Source organism: Entelurus aequoreus, linkage group LG24 (genome assembly GCF_033978785.1).
Source record: "Entelurus aequoreus isolate RoL-2023_Sb linkage group LG24, RoL_Eaeq_v1.1, whole genome shotgun sequence".
Lineage (NCBI taxonomy): Eukaryota > Metazoa > Chordata > Actinopteri > Syngnathiformes > Syngnathidae > Entelurus > Entelurus aequoreus.
The window spans coordinates 17136307-17161317 of NC_084754.1; the positions used below are offsets into that span (position 1 = coordinate 17136307).

General features: G+C 39.2%; 1 protein-coding gene across 11 annotated transcripts in view; it reads right to left on the minus strand.

Annotated features, from left to right (window-relative positions):
- brsk2a (BR serine/threonine kinase 2a) overlaps positions 1-10297 on the minus strand; it is a 473215-nt gene extending 462918 nt beyond the window's left edge. For 10 of the 11 annotated variants that reach the window (XM_062035565.1, XM_062035564.1, XM_062035556.1 and 7 more), the window contains exon 1: positions 9962-10297. In XM_062035565.1, coding sequence (XP_061891549.1) covers positions 9962-10055 — 94 coding nt within the window. In that variant the 5' untranslated portion in view covers positions 10056-10297. The remainder of the gene's footprint in view (positions 1-9961) is intronic. The other variant, XM_062035559.1, reaches the window with a different exon arrangement.
- Between the last annotated feature and the right edge of the window lie 14714 nt (positions 10298-25011).

A 25011-nucleotide genomic window follows, 5' to 3' on the forward strand; every position in this document is an offset into this window, starting at 1 on the left:
TTGAAAATCGTTGGCTACATACATTCTTCCCAATCGATGCAATTCTACCGAGGTCTTGTTTGATTTACCACATGGTTGAATCCCCATATGAATCTTGACTGGCCAAGGAACAGCAGAGGAGAGGTGCCCTATGATGGAAATCATCCTCACAAAATATTCCAAGTCAAAATCATAGAAGAAACTCAGTCATACCGACTGTATAACACACATTGGAAGTTTTGTCATTTATTTATTCATTCACATGTACACATAAACCAGTCTCCCATCATTTAGGGTACATTTCAGGGTGGATGGAGCATGGTATTGGCTTTGACTCGACTGACAACCAGCTGGGACCAAGCAGGCTTGGCTTCCTGCGCTCCAGCTCTGATCCAGTGCTCTAACATACATAGGCTCCCAGCTTGGCGTAATACACGGCAGCCATTGGGTCAAGCCTTCAAAATCTCTGAAAAAAAACTACAAAAACAGAGATCTAGCATAGCAGCCTCTCATTTATTGTATTTCTCTTGTTTCTCAGATTTAAGTCAAAGCCGACAACATGCTGTGGGACATTCTGTGAGGATTGGGTTTCTATAAAGTGTACTTCACTTTCGGCTACAGGTTACAGAGGTGTTGTCATGCTTTGACCAAGAAGTTCCCAATGACTGCATCGAGTGAACATTCCCCCCTCACTAGTCATCATCAGGAATATCATGCGCTGTGAAACACTATGGATCACTTCAACAAGACAGGTAATCTTTGGAATTGATTTAAATGAACCACCCAAGCTCACCAGCAATCAATCAAGACCGAATTAACTGTTTTACATTACAATGAATTGTATCAAAAAAAGCCTTGGTAACTTAGCTAATGGTCCATTTCTGCAAGGGTAAATAAATAAAACAGTTTATTCGCTCTTGCATAGTCATGCATTGAAAACCAACAACATACAGAGCAGTGCTGACACAAAGATAGATGAAACCCCTGCATTCTGAATTAAAAGCAGTGAACCCAGAAAGAGAACTCAATAGACAGAGAGACAAACTGAGATATAGACCACAACACATACCAAGGAGTATTTTGTTGGATGAACAGTCAATAAGAACGCCCATGAAGCAGATTATTTCCCTCTCTAAATGTCTATCAAAGAATCAAGGGGCCTACACATCAACCCCCAACTCACAGCTTGTCAATATGTAAGTCTTGCAAGAACAAGGATTTACACCGGATTAAAAGGCTGTTTTAGCCAAACAATGGGTTCTTATTCCACTAATCAACTGCCTTCAGGAAAAAGTACCAAAAAAAAGCGTTTGTTTTCTAATGCGTGAGTGAACAAAGCTGTAATGCAGCTACTCTTGCTCAAACACATGAAAATTCTCAAATAATGCTTCACAAGTTATGACAAGGCAGCTGTACTCCCATTTTGAATGTTATGTAAGTATACATGTATTCTTAAATTGCCAGAGCATGATGACATTGATCAGCTCAGGCTAGAAAAATAACATGTGACATGTTGCTGTAGTCTCCAGCAATTTCACCGTAAAAAAACGCACAATGATAAATGTGAGTCCTGCAGACCAGTGTTCCCCAACCACCAGACAGGGGACTGGTGGTGGGTGGTCTGTGACGCATTTGACAAAAAAACAAAAAAAAATTATAAACGACCACATTTTCTCCGACTTAGCTTGTACCTGTATAATAAAACTCATGATAGGAAGTCACCATTGTTTTATTTGCTATATCTTTGTTACATGGGAAAATGCACATTAATATAAACGTGCCAGATAGTAGCCAAAGGCTAATTTCCATCTGCAGTCTCCGTTGGTTATTGGCATATATTATCAAACTGCCGGGGACCATCTCATCACAGAGAAGCAAGCTCAATTCAGCCTTATGGTGAGTTGTATTTTACAAGGAGTTATTTTTGCTGTATTTATCTGCCACACGTGGAATTATTGAATAATGCCTACTGGTTTTTGGTGCAAAAAAGGTTGGGGACCCCTGTTGTAGACAGACAAAAGTGTGTTTTGACACAAGACTTCAATGATCGCCTCCTAGACCCAACTCTCACTAGGTCCTAACCCTCAAGCACAGTAACTGTCATTGGTTTAAAATTGGCTTCCATGGCTCTGTGGCTCCAGCCTTAATGAGCAGTCACCCATGCAAAACAACTTATCAAAAGACCCTGTTCTGGCCTGGTTGCGCACACTGGGCAGAAAGCTATACAACCCCAAGGAAACAGAAAGAACATGGTAGCAAAGACAGACAGAAAAGGCTTATGCGCACCGAAAAAATGCAATCTCCATCTGTTGCTTCTATATAAGATGGTTTTGTATCAGTTGACAGAACTGAACACGTAGTCTGTGCCATGTGTCTGCGTTTGCAAACATGCAAGTGCTATGTCACTAAGCTAAAGCAAGCCTGCCTACTAGGCCACGTGAGTATTTGAGCGACAGGGGACTTTGGCTGCGTAAGGGATTAAATCAGGAAGCCAAACCAGAACCACTTTGGTAGCTGTGCATGTGTGTGTGCGCGTGCATGTGTGTGTGTGTAAGAACTAATCACTTAATGAACAGGGAAGAGCACCACTGATGTGAGCAGGACAGTCAGCTCAACCATAGGACATTCTCCTCCTCTCCTCTAATAATACCACCCATCCACCACAGATTTATCCTACTGGAAGGTGCCTGCTGCCACTCATAACTGAGCATGGCCTGTGAGACATCCACTGTTGCAAGCCAGCCCTTTCTGAAAGATCTGGCTGAGCAAGCTGGCATAGTTGGTCAATGGTCAAATGGGATATTATGCATGTCATTAATCTAAATAGGTCCGGTGTGGATTAGCTGCATGGGTGCTGGGTATGTAATTGTTTTTCTACCAAAACATACAAATTACTGTATGTGTGAGGCTTTTAAATCAGCACAAGTAAATGTGATTTGAGCTCTAGGTTGAAAGCAGTCACATGTGCATTAATTATTCAAAATATATAATTGAGAAACATCATATTTGACAAATTGAATGTCAAAACGGACAGTTAAGGACACAATTCTGATTCACGGTTTTAACTTACATGACTGCTACAAAATAAATTAAAAATTGGAACAAAATCCGCCCATGAATACATGATGAGGCATGGTTGAACCGGGCAACACCATATCATTACCAGTGTGCACCCAGCAGACCAAAGTGCCAGCAGCATTCCAACAGCAAAGCCTCTCCTCTGAAAGCAAACTGGGAACTGGGGCTTTCTGCGAGTGAGACATACTCTGTTAGCCAAAAATGATTATATACGGGTAGCTGCAGAGAGGAAAGCAAATCTAGGTGCTATTTTTTTAGTTAATATTTAGTGGATCACACAGCATGCAACATACGGCATATTTGTAATGTAGTATCATGCAGATGCAGCAGATATTGTCTATTGTGCACTCACCAGTTCAGTTTGGTACAATACACATTTTATTACCTTTCCATTGTACAGGATGAAAAAAAAAATCCAAACTGAACAATCTTAATTTTGAGTACCGTAGCCATTTGGTGGTGGTGATGGTTGCAGTACTATGCTTTCATATGCTTGTAAAGTGTCAAACAAGACATTGTCTGATCAGTGGGCAGAACATTTATTGAACGGGAAGAAAATAAATTACATATTGTGGCAGAAAGAGTATTCAAAGTCGTATTTTTTGTTTAAAGGTATTGTCGACAGACTGCGCTATATATACCACACTGAATGTATTTCCGTGTTTAATTTATTGGTGAATTACAACACTGTCATGCTTGTATGTTAAAATATCACAGTTATTTACATAGCATCAAGGATGGTAAATATGGCCTAAAATCCCTAATACGTTAGACATTGTAGGTATAATAAATCGATTGCAACAGGACTGTTGAGGTTGTCTTATTTCAGACATTTCAGGCTTTATCAGTTAATGCTAAAGCCTAGATAGGGCAGCTCTTTGTCTAGAGCTCTGGATAAATTAAAATATTTACAGTCATTGCAAGAACAAGTTTTCATAGTGTCAGAAAATTATTATTTGGGATTTTAGTGCTGCAGAACTTCACGGCATTATAGTGAACAGTGTTCAAAAAACGTATTGAGCGATATTATAGGTACCCAATATTAAAAATATAATTTACAGATTGATTAAGGCTGTCAAAAATAACGAGTTAACCTATGTGATTAATAACAAAAAAGTATTCCATTAATTATGTATATATGCAGATTAATCCTTCAATTTATTTTAACTGTACTTGATCCTTTACCTTAACCCAGGGGTCGGCAACCTTTACCACTCAAAGAGCCATTTTGGAAAGTTTCACAAATTAAAGAAAACAATGGGAGCCACAAAAAAAATTTGAAAATTTAAAATGAAAAACACCGCATACAAAGCTTAAATTGCTTTGCGCTATGTTAACCAGGGGTCTCTGACACACGCACCGGCACGCATCTTAATAAGGAAATTTAATGTTAGTGCGGCCCGCGACTTTTAATTGAATGGCGCTTGATAGTGTCTTTCTTGCCAACCCTCTCAATTTTCCGGGAGACTCAAATTTCAGGACGTGCTGGCACTGCTTTTAGCGCCCTCTACAGCCTGCCCAAACAGCGTACCTGCTTGGCCACATGTTGAATGTAGCTTTTGCTTGATCACGTAAGTGCCAGCAAGGCATACTTGTTCAACAGCCACACATCTTACACTGACGGTAGTCGTACAAAAACAACTTTAACACTGTTACGTTACAAATATGCGCCACACTTTGAACCCACACCAAAAAAGAATGACAAACACATTTCTGGAGAACATCTGCACTGTAACACAACATAAACACAACACAACAAATACCCAGAATCCCATGCAGCACTAACTCTTCCGCTCAACCGACGTACGGAGAGGAGGGGGGGTTGATGTGTGGGGGAGTTTGGTGCTAGCGAGGGTGTATAATGTAGACCGGAAGAGTTAGGGCTGCATGGGATTCTGGGTATTTGTTGGGTTGTGTTACGGTGCGGATGTTCTCCAGAAATGTTTTTGTCATTCTTTTTGTGTGGGTTCACAGTGTGGCGCATATTTGTAACGTAACAGTTTTAAAGTTAACTTTTTAACTTTAACTTATACGGCCACAGTCAGTGTAAGCTGTGTGGCTGTTGAACAAGTATGCCTTGCTGCCGCCTACGTGTGCAAGTGAAAGCAACATATAACATGTGGCTGGGCTGGCACGCTGTTTGTAAATGCTATAGAGGACAATTAATGCAGTGCCATTAGGGCACGCCCTTGATTAAGTAATTAGAGTGAAGATAGGATAATATTTACCCTGGGAGATTTCTAGGAGAGACAGTCTGCTGGGAAAATCGGGGGGGGGGGGGGGTCGTTGGAAAACCGGGAGGGTCGGCAAGTATGCAGCTGAGCCGCATCAGAGTGGTCAAAGAGCCGCATGCGGCTCCGGAGCCGCGGGTTGCCGACCCCTGCCTTAACCATATATGGCTGCCACGTACTGCGACTGTTGTGCTCACTTTAAAATACACCCAACTCAGACTTAAGATAAATCTGTTTTGAGTTCAAAAAAATTACGTGCATTTAAGTACGATTTTTTTTTTTATTCCTGTATGACATTCTGGCAAAATTGCATTTGTGTCCAAATATTGGTCTTTTTTAAAGTTAACTTAAATTATGCGAGTAATAACCTGTGATTAATCATGATTTATCCAAATTCAAGTGTGATTAATCTGATTTAAAAAATGAATCATTTGACAGCATTTTATTGATAAATGGAAAGTTCTCTGATCGTGTTGATCAAAGGTAAGCTTTTTAAAACTATCCTTTACTCTTGACTAGGGATGGGCACAAAAACGTGTTTCCATAATGGCAACAGTGCTGATTTACATGGTAGTAACTGCAAAAAAAAAAGAAGAACAAGCTATCAGTGCCTTAGGTGGATGCAGACTCAGCAGCCATCTACAACAAGTTCCACGTTTCTCCTTTTCATCTCAATGACAGCATCTCAGTCACATTTTAAAAATTTCCGCAACTTTCCGCATTGAGATTCTGTTTTAAGCGGACATTGATTCCATCCGCGATTCCAATGACACGTAAATCTATGATTCGGTTTACTTCCACGTACCCGAAAGTGGGGCGGTAAAAGGTAGACTCCGATTAGCGGTTTCACCATGTCTTTTTTTATGCTTTGCAGCGACAACTGAATGCATGTGACGGTGCACGCATGTAATAATTACGACAGTCAGTTGGATAAAAAAATACTAATACCAGTATCATGAGTCAAGAATTTTCACGGTCCACTTAGACCGACCCAATTAGGAAACGATACCTAAAAATACGGTACTCCCTACTTGTAATTATCTCCTGAAAGTACAGTACTGATTATGAAGTTTCCCAACAGGAAGCCAAGTGTTGCAAAGCATCAAAGCAGCCAGAAACCCAGCAGAAATGCATTTTAAAAGTAACACTGTTCCACCCCAGTCCGCTACACAGAAGAGTCATGGAGAAAAACTGAAACCCTGAGCCAACAGTACAATGTGAGCAGCTTATACCCAAAATAAATTACATATTAGTTGTTTGGAAACACTTTGTCTACACTAAAGATGATGTTGAACAAAAAGTAGACAAGTAGTTGAGAGTGAAATAATCGTGCAAGGATCAAAATTGGGATAAAAGCTTCAGTTAAACAATTTTTGCCATAAAATCCGAAACTGCAAACAGTAGGAAAATGACATTTGATCAGGGAATATTAGTTAATTTACGAACCCCTCAATATACAAAATTTACGAACCTTGTCTACATGTACGAACATTTCATCCAACCATTGAGTGCCTTCCGCTCAGGCGATGCATGCCTGCAGCACATCCACTGTGTGCAGGATTATTGATCTCCGTCAAGAGAGCAGTCAGCAGAGCACCGCTGTCATTATCTACTGTGGTAATTGCTACTGTGTGTGCTTTTAAAGTGTTTTAAGCCTTTTTACGGCATGTTTCTAGTTTTGCTAGCTCAATATGAGTCCAAAGAAAGAAATGGACAAGCAATGTGGGGTTTGAAACATTTAGAAAGTATCCACAGCGTTGTCGACAATGCCCCCTTACCCCCCATATTATTTAGCTGACACCAAGGAGATTACTTGTGAAGTGGATTGTGTGTTTTTTATTTTCTATTCCTAATTATTGTAGCGACCTGGCTAGACTACTGTGAGTGCACTACAGGGCTAGTGACAGTGTGTGTGTGTGTGTGTGTGTGTGTGTGTGCGCGCGCGCAGAAGAGTTTAGCTGTAGTTGTTTTGGCTCTGTTATTTAATAGAAAGTTGATCCTTCCTTGTTATGTTTGATTGATACACAGTACTGTACATCACTTTATATTGTGTTCAAAGGACCTGATTTACTAAAGGTTCGCATGTACTAAAATACGTGCAAACTTGATAGCACACGCAAAGCTGATCTATTAAATGTCGGCAAAGTGGATTGCGTATGTTAAAGGTGTGGTTTGTAATTTCCTCAGAGAAACATTTTTCAAAGCAAACAATTTAACAAGAACACCACCGGCCAGCTTATGTTACCCTTAGTGGTTTAACAGAACACTTTTGATTGACAAATATCTATATTTTTCACAATTACAAAAAACAATTTTAGTGGCCCAAATAAAATGATTGGCGTTTACGACGGTCACTCACCCGGTCTCGTCAACAGGTACGCACAGGGAGTGCGTGCATATATACAAAATCAGTCTAAGAGAAGCAACAATCAATTTACAGTAATGTTGACGGATAACACAAGCTATCCAAATCGCTACTATTAGCTAACAATGCCCAAAGCTAATGCTAATGTGTTAACATACGTACGTAATTATGTCATTCCATTCGAGAAGCCATAAGAGGACGGGATATACTGTGGAAAAAAATATTGGAAAGTTGGCGCCCTCTAGCCATCTGTGTAAATGTTGCAAACAGCCCCTTTAAGTGAGCAGCATAAGGTGTGCAATCCATTTTGCCTAGTCTTCATTAACATGCAAAATATATGCCGATCATCAAAACGCCCACAATACTGGGAGGAGAAAATGTAAATTATTTTATACAGCATGCGCAATGTGATTTATCAACACTCCGTTTTGGGAGCACTATTTGGCGTCTTATTTGGCACGTTTGAGAAGGACACCCAGACTGACAGTTCCATACACAGCTGTGAGAGAGAACTGCTCGCTCTGCAAAGATAGACGGTGAACAGAGAATCCTTCGTACTACCTGTATATTTCAATATATGTGGATGGACAGACATAAAAAATATTTAGTTTCTTTAATCTGCACCACTTTTCCTTTGCACACGCAGTCTTAGTAGATCGCACAAAACACGCCCACTAATAGTAAACGCTATTTTATAGATTGCAAACGCTGTTTAGCACGGGGTATTCAGATCTTAGTAAATCAGGTCCAAAGCATACAAAATTTTATTAAATTGTCGACTTTTGTCGAGGCCGGAAGCCCGGAACCCATTATTCATGTTGACATTGTTTCTTATGAAGACATTTGCTTCACAACTTTTCTCGTTATAAACCCTTTTCAGGAGACAATTAAGTTCGTAAATCAAGATTCCACTGTATTGTATTTCCAATTACAAAGTGTGGAAAAGAAGCTCAGAGGGGAGTGGAAAGAGACAAATCCCAAAAGTGAACATTCGGGAAATGAACTGACCAGGGGCATGTTTGAAGAAAACACTAAGCGAGAAAAAGCAATTTACACGCATACACGGTTGCTCAGCAGGACCAGCTGGGCCAGGTAGAAGAAGTATCGCCTGTTCAATGGGTTTTAGACACCAGATGGGAGGAAAATCTCCCAACAGAAAGACAGGCTTTTTTTAAAGGGTCACAAGAACTGCATCAGCGTTAGCTCCTCATGCCTCCCTTCATGGGGCTCCGCCAGCTGCATGCGCCTCACAGCATCCTCCTCACTGTCCACTTACCAGGACCAAACATCCCCTTAACTCAAACATGATGGAGTGGAGTTTTCAGCGTGGGTTACCATGTGCAACAACAAACTGCAGTGTCATTGCAGGCAATAGTGAAATATGTGAAAGCACTAAGGCAGGGGTGTCAAACGTACGGCCCAAGGGCCGGATCAGGCCCGCAAACAGGTTTTATCCGGCCGGCGGGATGAGTTTGCTAAGTATAAAAATGAATCTGAAATTTTTGAATGAAAAAAACAGCTGTTCTAAATGTGTCCACTGGATGTCGCAATAGCAATTATTTGTATCTTTGTAGATGATGCCACATATGTACAAAACAAACCACGTGATGTTAGTACATCAGTCGAGGAAAATGATCAGACTCCATAAACAACATACCGTAATTTATCTTGATGGATTGAAAATTAACACCAATGAGTTAACTGATGAACATAATCACATAATTTATTCAGAAAATATAAATAACTACAAATAAAGATAGAATACCAGTTTGGCTCATTTGGGAGTAGATTTTTCACCATGTGGCCCCCGAACTAAAATGAGTTTTACACCCCTGCACTAAGGTGTCCAAGGATAAATGGAGACAGATTCATGTCCCTGTTATTTCCCAGCACCTGTCAAGGTGGGGGACTCGGGAGGGGAGGAAAACCCACGTCACGCAGCCAGAGAGAGCCTTGAGGAGAACTGGCTGGCTGACTGACTGCTTCCCTGCGGACTAAGAATAGTTCAATGTATCAGCAAATGGGGATTAACGGCGCTGTGCTCCAACCTGAACACGCACCAACACAAACAGGGGACCCCCAAAAAAGTTTATTCTGACAGTCATCATCTCACACACACACACACAATGTAAAAAGCAGCATCGCCTAAATCCACAGCACCCCTCCCCACTGTGTCCCACTCCGTGCACAATGATTATGTCAGCCGCTCAGTGGAAGAACCAGCATAAGCACAAGGAGCTTTCTTAAACACTTTAATGACGAGCGGCTGTCATGAAATGAAGGGAAATTCAACAAGGGTGCCGCTAACCTGTCTGTCCCTTGCCCAGCGTCTTCTCCAAACGGTACGGTCCCACGTAATTGGCATGCGGGGCTCCGCTGTTGTCTTTACCGGACGATGACATGACGAATGCTGCTGGGGGAATCAGTTACTTTCTACAACGAAGCGCGGACGATGAAAACCACTCCCAGCTCGCTTTAAGGTTTTTAAAAATAAAAAATAAAATTTAAAAAAAAAGTCCACCGCCTTCTCGTCTTCCCTGCCGCTGTTCCCACCCCCCCGACCTCGCTCGATGTTTGAGGAGGACGAGGTTGTCCCTTTTCTCTCCAATCACCGCAGACGAGCCTCCGGTGCCTTCAAAGCACTGTCGGTCCAGGCGAGCTGCGTTGCCGCCGAGCGACTGTGGGAGGTGCTGCGGAGGCGTGAGGGATAACTGACGGCGATCTCAGCCAACCACGGAGCAGCATTTTAGGTACCGCCCACTTTCTTGTTGCTATACAAAATTGATACAGTTTGAAGTCAATGTTAGCCATACTTTATCATCTTAATGATATGATGTTATGTAATAGGGTCAATCATTGGCGTTGTTAGGCCTATTTTAGGGGGGCTCAAGCCCCCCTAAAATGTTCTTAAGCCCCCCTAAATAATTTAGTGTTTAAAAAAAAAAAAAAGTCTTTTTTTTTTTTTTTTTTTTTTTTTTTTTTTACAAATACATGCTGACATACTCATTATAAAGTGGCCCGAATATGAGTTTAAATAAATAATCATATAACCTGTCATTATTCACTCAGTTTTCCCTCACTTCATAGCGTAAGGTAGAGAGGCCCTTTAGTGCGTCGGTATCCAATCCATTCCACTTGTTCATATAGAAAATGCCCACATCACTCAAAATCCAGTCCGCATTTTCTCTGCGACCTTGCTTGCGGTCCTTGGACTTGTTCATATACAAAATGCCCACATCACTCAAAATCCAGTCCGCATTTTCTCTGCGACCTTGCTTGCGGTCCTGCAGGTGTACGAAGCACATTAGCACACAGCACTGCAGAACAAGAACCTTGAGTCTGCAATTGTAAATAATTTATTTTTTAAGTTTTGTGTTTCTTCTAGAATCTATATAAAGTAATATACATTAGCCTATTGTTAAAATAATGAAAAAAAACATCATTAAATATATTTGTTGTATTGTATTGTTACATTAATAGCTGTTGTATTATTATAGGATGGCTTGTTAAACATTTCATAGGATTTTCAGAGGGTGAAAAAACCAAGACATTTAATATAAAATGTAAAATGAATAAATACATAAAAAGAAAAAGAAAAAAAATGGTTAAAAGCCATCGTCCCGGGTAGCATTTCATTTTGTCCCGTGCATTCTTTTTACCGTCCCCGGGACGACGGGACTACATTAGTCTCAAGCCCTGGAAGTTACATTTTATTGTTTGCATTATTTGTTTCAGCATTGCACTTTGAAGATGGTCCCTCAGCTCTTTGACAGCTTTGGCTCTTTTTCAGATCAGCAGACGGACTCTAAGTCTTTCTTATTTACAGTATATATAAAAGTTTCTCATTTCTATTCAGACTTCCATATATATTTAATTTCCGTAACGGCTTGCCATAAAATACATATATATAAATGTATTATATACAAGCCAAATTATCCCGATCCAGATATTACTTTAATTCAAGTAATCAAGTAATATTTCCAGGGCTTGAATTTACAACCATTTTAGTCACATATGTGCCCAAAATGTAATCTGTGCAACTTCAAAATATTTGGGAACAAACAATTATTGTATTGTGAGCGAAAGTGGTGGCATTAGCCTCTATGTTGTGAATGAATAACATAGAGGCTAATGCCATGACTTTCATTGTGTTTCAGTGTATCTTGAAGGATCATGCAAGTAATTGTTTCTTGTTGATGCTGTAAACAAAATGTCACTGTGCAAACCCATGTTTCTTGTTGTACTGAAAACAGATTGAAAATAAACCCACTGAAATAATAATAATAACAATGATTAATTTCTAAGTGTTTGTTAGCCATTTGTGAAGTTTTGTGCTTGTGCGCTACGTTCGCTCGCATCCTGTGCATCTCCTGGGGGCTAAGCCCCCCCTGCCCTTAAAAGCTAGTGACGCCCCTGGGGTCAATTATAATGTTTTATTATTGTTATAATTATACAAAATGTGTAAGTTACATGTAAATACCTGAAGGTTGTTCGATGTTTTGTCAATGTGGAACCATTGTCTCGTTGTCCCACTTAGACATAGACTTCCTTTTATTGTCATTCAAATTTGAACTTTACAGTACAGATAAGAACGACATTTTGTTGCATTAGCTCGTTGTAGTGCAGGATACAAGAGCAAAAAGGTGCAGATATAAATAAATAGATTACTGTACAGATAAAAATATTGCACATTTGCAATTGCATCCACCTTTATGGATGTATGTTATATTGTCTTTACATTCCAGCGAGTTAATCCGTTTTTGGGGGGGAATTGAGGGAATTATTTTGATGCGTTCAAGAGTCTGATGGCCTGAAGGAAGAAGCTTTTACAGAACCTGGAGGTTCTGCTACGGAGGCTGCGGAACCTCTTTCTAGAGTCCAGCAGTGAAAATAGTCCTTGGTGGGTTTGGGAGGAGTCTCTGCAGATTTTCTGAGCCCTGGTCAGGCAGCGGCTTTTTGCGATTTCCTGGATAGGAGGAAAAAGAGTCCTGATGATCTTTTCCGCTGTCCTCACCACTCTCTGCAGAGACTTCCAGTCTGTTTCACTGCAGGCTCCAGTCCAGACAGAGATGCAGTTGGTCAGTAGGCTCTCTATAGTATAAGCACCCTTTCAGGAAAAATAATAAAATAAAGAAATTGGATTCGAAGTGCTGCCATGTAAACAATGAAATAAAATGTTCAAGGCTAGATTTCCTGCAATCGGGTGCAATTCACCACAATATTTTACCTTTACCGTATTTTCCGGACTATAAGGCGCACTTAAAATCCTTTTTTTCCCCTCAAAACTCGACGGTGCGCCTTATACCCCATGCGCCTAATGTAAGGAATACGTTTGGCTGAGCTTACCCACCTCGAAGCTATTTTATTTGGTAAATGGTGTAATGATAAGTGTGACCAGTATATAGCAGTCAAACATAAGAGATACGTGTAGGCTGCACTATGATGGCAACATGACTCAAGTAAACAATACCAACGTTTTATATGTTCTATTGAAAATATAGAACATTACACACGGCACTCAAAAATCTATCAAAATGTTTTAGTACGACTCTGGTAAGCGATGAAGCCGCACCGTTTTAATGTGCTTCAACATACAAGTATTATTATTGTGTGTATAAGATAAGACATTATCTGGCATTTTGTTTCACAATATTATGCAAAAGCAACTTTTATTACCTTCTAGTACCTGCTGATCTGCATAAATCCTGAAAAATTGCATGCGTTCGCCTTTCTAGTCCGTGCCGACACCGTAGTCGATAAGCTTCTTCTTTATCTCTATCTTCTTGTCATGGGAAATTCATCCTCCACTGTTGCCATTGCTAATATAAAGTAGTGTAAAGTTCTTACTAATATCTGTCAGTAAACTCGCCATGAAAGCACTAAAACATACCGGTGTAGTGAGTCTACATTATTCACCCAAGGAACTTTAGTTATTAGAGTTCCGGTCGGACGTTTTTTCACGGGACACATTTCGGCTGTTGTTTCCGGATGAGGAGATGCTGCTCCGTTATTGATTTAAGTAAAGTCTGAATGTCATTAAAACAGTTAGCTCCATCTTTTGACACTTCTTCCACTTCCGTCCTTGCATGCTACACCGCTACAACAAAGATGACGGGGAGAAGACGCTGCCGAAGGTGAGCCACGTAAATAAGACGGCGCATCCGGAAGCGTCTGTCAGAAAGCAGCTTGAAGATGATCTGTAAAATATAATCTGTGCAACATTTTGACCAAAGAACCACCATTACATGTTATGTAGACCACAAGGAAGTGTTTTCAATTTAGAAAAAAAAAATAATAATATGACTCCTTCAATGCGTCCTATAATCCGGTGCGCCTTATATATGAAAAAAGATTACAAAAATAGATCATTCATCGGCAGTGCACCTTATAATCCGCTGAGCCCTATTGTCCGGAAAATACGGTAGATTTATTCTCATCTATAAACCTCTTTTGGCTGTCTTTTTGATACGTGCATGTCCTATGTAAAATACCACCATGAAAAAAAAATATATATTTGTAGATAATTTACTAAGATTATTATCATTGGAAATAAAATCTAAAATTCTATAACATGGATGCAAAAAACTCAGAAAATCTTTGCATTTTGGGGACTCTTACCTGAAGTCACACCCCTTGGAATATACTGTACTTTTGGTCTTGTGACCATTGTTCACAATCAGTCACGTCACAAAATACATTTTCTCACTGGTTTCTAATAAATACTCTAGTGTGTCAAACTCATTTTAGCTCAGGGGCAGCATGGAGGAAAATCTGTGCACACGCGGGCTGGACTATTAAAATCATGGCATTAAAACTAAAAAATAAAGACATCTTCAGATTGTTTTTTTTATCTTACTTTGGCCAAAAAAATAGAACAAACACATTCTGAAAATATTACAATAAAAAACATTTTTTTAAATACCAGCAGCGGTAAAGTTTAGATCCATGAAGGAAAGAAGAAAGTGAATGAATGTTTATAACTGAACACAATTACATATACATAAAAATGTGTTTTCTTTTGTATTATTTTTTTAATGAATCAAGTAATGTTTATGACAACCTTTTTCCAAAACACAATATAGAATGTGAGATATAACAGGATAATGCATACATTTATCATTTGTTTTCAAAACGGTTACAAAAAAGTGGGACTCCAAAAATTTACTGTGGAACCCCATTTTCATGACTTGATGGGGTCCCTGGAATCCCAGTTTGAAAATTACTGGCGCCAACACTGATGGGGTATTGGTGCGTGCAAAACAGCAGCAGGGGGCTGTGGCCTGCGGGCCAGTTCCAATATTAATCAAATATCATCCCGGGGACCATAGATAATTCATTCACGGGCCGGCTCTGGCCCACGGGCCTTGACATTGACACTTAGGCTCTAGAACTACAGCTGGTTCGGAACTAACAATGCTCTGGTTGTAACCATCCAAATATGATTAGCAGTAAAGTGGACAGCCGTCAACATTGTGGCTCGGAGAGCGAACAGAGGCGACAACAAGTAAGCTAGCTTGATGGTTAGGTAACTAACGAGCTTGTTTCAGTGCTCCTGATCGTCTGCCCGTCCTTCAACTCAGTGCGGTGTTTAGGCAAGAGGAAGAGCGAGTATCTACGGCGTTCAACAAATTTTGTTTGGGTCTTATTTTCATTAACACTGCGTGGGTTCCCTACGGGTACTCCGGCTTCCTCCCACCTCCAAAGACATGCACCTGGGGATAGGTTGATTGGCAACACTAAATTGGCCCTAGTGTGTGAATGTGAGTGTGAATGTTGTCTATCTGTGTTGGCCCTGCGATGAGGTGGCGACTTGTCCAGGGTGTACCCCGCCTTCCACCCATGTGCAGCTGGGATAGGCTCCAGCACCCCCCGCGACCCCATGACAAGCGGTAGAAAATTGATTATATATAAAGAATTTAGGAATGCAGATTTCCATGTTTTTGCAGACATTTCACATGCCTGAAAAGAAAAATGCTGCTAATGTCAGAAACAAACAAACCCCCAGAAAATAACTGCATGGGAGAAATGAAAAAAGCAAGGTTCATGGCTAACAGGTGATCTGAAAACAACTATTTCAGCTCACCTGCAATAGTGACCTTTGCACCAGCTGCACCATTGATGCCTTTAGAGCAGGGGTCCCCAAACTTTTTGACTCGAGGGCCGCATTGGGTTAAAACAATTTGGCCGGGGATATACATACAGTATATATATATATATATATATACATATACATATATATATATATATATATATATATATATATATATATATAAATAAATATATATATATATATATATATATATATATATATATATATATATATATATACATATATATATATATATATTTATTTATATATATATATATATATATATATATATTTATTTATTTATATATATATATATATATATATATATATATATATATATATATATATATATATATATATATATATATATATATATATATATATATATATACACTACCGTTCAAAAGTTTGGGGTCACATTGAAATGTCCTTATTTTTGAAGGAAAAGCACTGTACTTTTCAATGAAGATAACTTTAAACTAGTCTTAACTTTAAAGAAATACACTCTATACATTGCTAATGTGGTAAATGACTATTCTAGCTGCAAATGTCTGGTTTTTGGTGCAATATCTACATAGGTGTATAGAGGCCCATTTCCAGCAACTATCACTCCAGTGCTCTAATGGTACAATGTGTTTGCTCATTGGCTCAGAAGGCTAATTGATGATTAGAAAACCCTTGTGCAATCATGTTCACACATCTGAAAACAGTTTAGCTGGTTACAGAAGCTACAAAACTGACCTTCCTTTGAGCAGATTGAGTTTCTGGAGCATCACATTTGTGGGGTCAATTAATGGGCTCAAAATGGCCAGAAAAAGAGAACTTTCATCTGAAACTCGACAGTCTATTCTTGTTCTTAGAAATGAAGGCTATTCCACAAAATTGTTTGGGTGACCCCAAACTTTTGAACGGTAGTGTATAGTCGAGGTTTCTGTGGTTTATCCATTACACAGTGCTCAATACCGGGGTACAGCGGAATATACGTTAGGTTAGGAAAAAACACAACCTTGCATATATATATATATATATATATATATATATATATATATATATATATATATATATATATATATATATATATATATATATATATATATATATATATATATATATATATATATATATATATACCTATACATCAATATATAGATATATACATATATATATACATATCTGTATATATATATATATATATATATATATATATATATATATATATATATATATATATAGATATATATATATATATATATATACATATACCTATACATCAATATATAGATATATACATATATATATATACATATACATATATATATATATATACATATATATATAAAAATATATATATATCTATATATAGATGTACATATATATATAAAAATATATATATATCTATATATAGATGTACATATATACATATATTCCTCGCGCACTAATTGACTGAAAGAGCGTGCACTTGCCGCACGCTCGCCCAACACTGCGGCATGAGCACGATGATGTCACGTTATCAATGGGAAAATGCATTTTTAGACAATATGATTTGCCTGAGCGGCTAGGAGACATCGGGGGTAACAAGTGGTAAAAAATGGATAAGAAAGAACAGATTTTAAAAAACAATAATTAAAAAAAAGATATATATTTTATTTTTTACCTGGGACTTCCCGCGGGCCGAATTTTGGACGCTGGCGGGCCGGATCCGTAATTTGGGGGCCCCTGCTTTAGAGTTTGTTTATTGTTGTTTTTAAACTAAAATCCATGTGGTCTAATCACTATTAATACAGGTTGCAAATTAAGATGATAACAAGAAATAGAAGGAAGTAACGCACTTTAATCCAAACATTGTTATCATATAACTGATCTCATTTATTACCTTTGATAAATAAAATTGAAATTTGGACTCTTTCTTACCTTGTATTGTATTTGTATGTGAAGAACATGCCCTGGTCCTCCATGAAAACTAACCTTTTGTCTCAAAGTCCAGTATTTTAACTTGGATATATAATTCTCGATATTGACATTTATTCATTTATCCATTCATTCATTCATACATTCATTCAGCAGAGCATTAAAACATAATTATTGCATCTGGAAAAAAACAACACAAGCCCTGGCTTCCTCCCTGACAAAACATGTAAGCAAAATACATCTGCTTGCTCACAATCACCCCCACTTTTCCCAGTGTGGCAAGTCAGAGTTCCTACAAGAGGCACTGGACTACAATGCCTACAGCTCCTCTTTTCTCTATTTAAAGGGGACCTGCACTCTTTTTGGATTTTGCCAATCATTTACAATTCTTAAATCTTTATGCATTCTAACTCGTAAAATAAACGCAAGCAAAGGTCAGCTAACAATGGCGCTAATGGAACCTGCTCTATTCCGCTTATAAAGTGCTCTAAAAAACATCCATCATCGTTTTATATGCACGCTGTAAGATAATGTAACGTAGTAACAGGCCCATTCATAACACATATAATATTTATGTATTTTGGTCATTTTAAGCATACGGCGGCATATTAATTTCACAGACGCATCACAATATTTGTTTACTAATCATGACAAACTTCATTAGAGACAACAAAAACTACTTTGGGACTAATGATGATCCAGAACATTACATTTTTGAATCTGAATTTTGGGACTATGTGATACAAGTTTTAAAAGCTGTTTGCTAAACAAATCCAGCTTTACAGTAGTGAAACACTATGCATCATGTAGCCCTATTGGTAGGTGCTAAACAAGACATACAAATTACAAACAAAATAAAACACTCACTTACTGTACAATGTCTGTTCTCACTAGGATGTCGACTGATGGGACGTTCATATCTTCCCCGTTTAGATTAATTATTCATAATCCTCACCCAGGTTTAAAATATAAAGGTGCCCTGAACAAGCAATGTTTGTGCCTTTCTCACCGTCTCTGGGTCTGAGTTGAATGTCAAAGTTGATCAATTTCTCGGTTTATGGCCACAACCTCCAACTATACTGGTGAGAGACATGACTTATGTCATGATCCGTTGCCCGGATCATGTCTTGTTCAGTTAGAGACTACCTTAGTTCTGTTTCAGCACCCCTGGGTTTGTTTGTGTTTTGGTTACCATGGGTGCTGATGAGTTTCACCTGCTTGATTAGTGTTCGGGACACTCACCTGCTTCCGGGCACTAATCAGAGAGCTACTTATTCCTGTTTTTCACCACAATCAGGCTTGGCTGTTTTGTTTGCTCCTGCAACACGTTACGTTGAGTATTTTTACGATTCTTGATTCTAGTTCATGTGCTAAGCTTCGCCATAGCTCCCATGCTATCGGAACGCTTTTCTGTATTTTGCATGATTTATGGACAATAAATCATTGTCCCACCTGCACCTTGCCTCCGTCTGCATCCTGGGAGAACGATCCGCGCAGTAAAATGTGACCCCGACGTAACAACTTATAATCTAAAATTAACCTTTAAAAACTCAGAGGTGATGCAGCAGTTCACCGGCTTAGGATGTCAATATAGCAGAATAAGCTACGGTAGTCAGCTCTCTGTGATCAAAGCGCCGGTAAAAATGGTTTGTATGCGTTAGAGCTAATAATAACAATATCGCTCTTATTTGGTCATTAGTCAGGTCACAAGATATAAATGGAGTATTTTTCTTTTTGCATGATTTTTTAGAGGGTTGTTTTTAGCGGAATAGTGTACTCTCATTAATTGTGTTGTTAGCCACATCATACTTGCCACATTTTATCAATTACAATGCATAAAAAAATGAAAACTACACTACCGTTCAAAAGTTTGGGGTCACATTGAAATGTCCTTTTTTTTGAAGGAAAAGCACTGTACTTTTCAATGAAGATAACTTTAAACTAGTCTTAACTTTAAAGAAATACACTCTATACATTGCTAATGTGGTAAATGACTATTCTAGCTGCAAATGTCTGGTTTTTGGTGCAATATCTACATAGGTGTATAGAGGCCCATTTCCAGCAACTATCACTCCAGTGTTCTAATGGTACAATGTGTTTGCTCATTGGCTCAGAAGGCTAATTGATGATTAGAAAACCCTCGTGCAATCATGTTCACACATCTGAAAACAGTTTAGCTCGTTACAGAAGCTACAAAACTGACCTTCCTTTAAACAGATTGAGTTTCTGGAGCATCACATTTGTGGGGTCAAGTAAACGCTCAAAATGGCCAGAAAAAGAGAACTTTCATCTGAAACTCGACAGTCTATTCTTGTTTTTAGAAATGAAGGCTATTCCACAAAATTGTTTGGGTGACCCCAAACATTTGAACGGTAGTGTATGTGTTCTTGTCCTACATAGCGATTGTGAGCGATGGGCAAGATTTCCAAATAAGTGCCGTACCCCTTTATAGGGGACCTGTTATGCAAAATCAACTTTTCTTACTATTTATTACCTGTTTTTGTGTATTTGAGATCTGCAGAAGTCCCAAAAATTTGAAATCAAACCATTGGGGTCATGGAGGAGATATTTATAAAACAACCCTGTCTTCCTTTATACTTCCCCCAAGCGAGCTGTGAAATTTGCTCCATTGGTGACGTTTTACCCATCGGAGATGTCAGTGGATATAATGTTTTACCTGAAGAGCTTTGCGCTTTAGTTCGACGTAGTCAATAAGTTCCTTCTTTTTCTCTATTCTCTTGTTGTGGGGCAGACCAGCTCATACATGCATCCTCCACTGTTGCCATTTCTGATACAAAGTAGCGTCTACATCTATCATGTATCTTTTAGTACAGTTAAAACAGAAGCACTAAAAACTACAACATGGCTGAAGGGGAGAAGACGCAGTTGAAGTGGAGGCACGTAAATAAGACCGCCCACAAACGGCGCATCCTGAAAAGACAGTTAGAAAGCGGCTTGAAGATGGTCTGTAAAACATAATCTAAGGAAAATTTTATGTAGACCACAAGGAAGTGTTTTAAATGTAGAAACAAATCATACAATGTCCCCTTTCAGCCTGATTGTCAAGAATAATTATGTCACACTTCATTTAAAAATGTTAAACAGGCTGTATATTCTATAGCAGTGGTTCTTAAACTGGGTTCGATCGAACCCTAGGTGAGTCGGCCTCAGGGGTTCGACGAAGCTTTTGCCGCGGAGGTCAAGACAAACCCGACTCATCGTGTAAATAAAAACTTCTCCCTATCGGCGTATTATGGATACCCCCGAACAATGTTCCCTCTCATTTTCCATCGGATTTGCAGGTGTGTAATTTGTTGTGAGTTTATGCAGTGTGTTGGTTTTGTTCTTTGAACAAGGTGATGTTCATGCACGGTTCATTTTGTGCACTAGTAAAAAAAACATAATTTTGTCTTGAATTGGAAAAAAAAAAGATTATTTTTTTTCACTAAAGAAGGGTTCGGTGAATGCGCATATGAAACTGGTGGGGTTCGGTACCTCCAACAAGGTTAAGAACCACTGTTCTATAGTCTATAAACTAAAAATTCATTGTGCAAAAATAATTATTTCGGCAACATTGTAACAAGCAGACCAGCCAGTAAGCCACTCCCTTATCCTCTTTAGCTTCCACGCAGACAGGCAGTAAGGATTTTTACTCAAAAAAATGTTAATAACTGTATAATAAACAGTACATTTATAACACAGTTTTTTGGACAAATATTATCTATTTTACGGTTTGACATTCTTTTTTCTTTTCATAAGGACAAATGAGGCTCTGCCTCACCTGCCCATCCTAACTGCACATCTCTGGGGTATACATGACAACTATCCATCTATCCAGCCATCCATTCCAAACTAATTATGATGATCAATTTTCTCCAACTGGATTTTTTTGCTAACATTAGGCTAACAAACATGTAGAACTAGTTATAATAAATGGGTTATACTTGTATAGCGCTTTTCTACCTTCAAGGTACTCAAAGCGCTTTGACAGTATTTCCACATTCACCCTCTATCATAACCATCTTATCCATAGCTTTCCTTTCACACTTTTTAAAGGTAACAATCCTCTGTGTAATTTGAAAAACACAAAAACTCATCTCACTTAAAATTCCAGCATTTTCCCAACAGGCACAAGACATTAAAACAATGTTGAAACCCTGTTGAATTAGGTCCTGACGTTAAGCAATTCAAACCTAACGTTGAAACAATATGTTCAATCAATGTTGGGTTCTGACATTGATTTGACCATTGATTGTTGGTCATTTTCCAACCAATATTGTACAACACAAATACAACGTTGAAACGACATGCTTTTTGGCAACGTTTATTCAATGTCAGGTTTTGACGTTGATTTGACCATTGAAATTTGGTCACTTCCCAACCACCAGCGTGGATCCAACATCAAACACCAATGTTGTCTCAATTTACAAATACAACTATTTTGCAACGTTGTTAAGAAGTCAGTTTTAAAGGACATGTATGTATAATCAACGTTGTATCAATGTCTTCTGCCTGCTGGGTTACCCTAGATAATCAATCAATCAATCAATGTTTACTTATATAGCCCTAAATCACGAGTGTCTCAAAGGGCTGCACAAGCCACAACGACATCCTCGGCTCAGATAAGACTATGTAGGTGAGCTCTGATCCAAATCTATACATTTTCATAGCACAATTTGAGACAAAGTATGATGTATGATGAGTGTGACAACCAACCCCGTTTTCCCTACTCTTTAATAATTTCTAAGTTTAAAGAGAAGTTGGCACGTTGTGTAAATCGTAAATCAAAACAGATTACAATGATTTGCAAATCCTTTCCAACATGTATTCAATTGAATAGACTGCAAAGACTAGATACTTAATGTTCGAACTGGAAAATTGTTGTTATTTTGTGCAAATATTAGCTCATTTGGAACTTGATGCCTGCAACATATTTCAAAAAAGCTGGCGCAAGTGGGGGAAAAAACTGAGAAAGTTGAGGAATGCTTTGATTGATTGATTGAGACTTTTATTAGTAGGTTGCACAGTGAAGTACATATTCCGTACAATTGACCACTAAATGGTAACACCCGAATAAGTTTTTCAACTTGTTTAAGTCGGGGTCCACTTAAATTGATTCATGATACAGATATATACTATCATATATACTATCATCATAATACAGTCATCACACAAGATAATCACATTGAATTATTTACATTATTTACAATCAGGAGTGTGGAGGGGGGGTGGGGGGGGGGTAGTGGACATAGAGAGAGAGAGAGAGAGAGAGAGAGAGAGAGAGAGAGAGAGAGAGAGAGAGAGAGAGAGAGAGAGAGATCAGAAGGCATAAGAAAAAGAATCTGCATTTGATTGTTTACATTTGATTATTAGCAATCCGGGGAGGGTGTTAGTTTAGGGTTGTAGCTGCCTGGAGGTGAACTTTTATTGCGGTTTTGAAGGAGGATAGAGATGCCCTTTCTTTTATACCTGTTGGGAGCGCATTCCACATTGATGTGGCATAGAAAGAGAATGAGTTAAGACCTTTGTTAGTTCGGAATCTGGGTTTAACGTGGTTAGTGGAGCACCCCCTGGTGTTGTGGTTATGGCGGTCATTTACGTTAAGGAAGTAGTTTGACATGTACTTCGGTATCAGGGAGGTGTAGCGGATTTTATAGACTAGGCTCAGTGCAAGTTGTTTAACTCTGTCCTCCACCTTGAGCCAGCCCACTTTAGAGAAGTGGGTAGGAGTGAGGTGGGATCTGGGGTGGAGGTCTAGAAGTAACCTGACTAGCTTGTTCTGAGATGTTTGGAGTTTAGATTTGAGGGTTTTGGAGGTGCTAGGGTACCAGGAGGTGCATGCGTAATCGAAAAAGGGTTGAACGAGAGTTCCCGCCAGAATCCTCAAGGTGCTTTTGTTGACCAGAGAGGAAATTCTGTAGAGAAATCTCGTTCGTTGGTTAACCTTTTTGATTACCTTGGTTGCCATTTTATCACAGGAAAGGTTAGCCTCTAGAATGGAACCTAGGTAGGTGACCTCATCTTTCCTGGTGATGACACTGTCACCTACTTTTATGGTGAAGTGATTGACTCTCTTAAGTTTGATGTGGGACCCAAACAGGATGGATTCTGTTTTACCCAAGTGGATGGATAGCTTGTTGTCAGCGAGCCAGGTGCAAGTTCTACAGAGCTCAGCACTGAGGATTTTCTCCACCTGTGACTTGTCCTTGCCGGATACCAGCAGGGCAGAGTCATCCGCAAACAAAAACAATTCACAGTCACATGCCGATGACATGTCGTTTATGTATATTAGGAACAGTAAAGGTCCCAATATACTGCCTTGGGGGACTCCACAGCTCACCGAGAGGGGGGGGGACACGGTGCCGTTCACCTCTACCACCTGCTCCCTCCCCTCCAAGTAAGACTGCATCCAGCTCCAAGAGGTTTTGTTAAATCCGATTGCTCTGAGCTTATCCAACAGTATAGCGTGGTTAACGGTGTCAAAGGCCTTCTGAAGGTCCAGCATGACCATGCCGCAGTATTTGCCCGCGTCCACCTCATGTTTGATGTGGTCGGTCAGATAGAGAAGGCATGTGTCAGTGGAGTGGTTAGTTCTGAAGCCGGATTGGAATTTGTACATGAGTTTATTAGTGGCAAGGTAACTATCGACCTGTTCATAAACTATTTTCTCCATTACTTTCGAAATGGAGCTGAGAATAGAAACAGGTCGGTAGTTGCCAGGTTCCAATTTGCTTCCTTTTTTAAAGAGGGGAGTTACTCTTGCTATCTTAAAATCTTTTGGTACTTGGCCTTGTGTAATTGATAGGTTTATTATGTGCGTATCAAACACTTACTTGGAACATCCCACGGGTAAACAGGCTAATTGGGTACAGGTGAGTGCCATGATTGGGTATAAAAGCAGCTTCCATGAAATGCTCAGTCATTCACAAACAAGGATCGGGCGAGGGTCACCACTTTGTGAACAAATGCGTGAGCAAATTGTCCAACAGCTTAAAACAACATTTCTCAACGAGCTGTTGCAAGGAATTCCGGGATTTCACCATCTACGGTCCGTTATCAAAAGGTTCAGAGAATCTGGAGAAATCACTGCACGTAAGCGATGATATTACGGACCTTCGATCCCTCAGGCGGTACCGCATCAAAAACCAACATCAGTGTGTAAAGGGTATCACCACATGGGCTCAGGAACACTTCAGAAAACCACTGTCAGTAACTACAGATCTTCGCTACATCTGTAAGTACAAGTTAAAACTCTACTATGCAAAGCGAAAGTCTTTTATCAACAACACCCAGAATCGCCGCCGGCTTTGCTGGGCCCGAGCTCATCTAAGATGGACTGATGCAAAGTGGAAAAGTGTTCC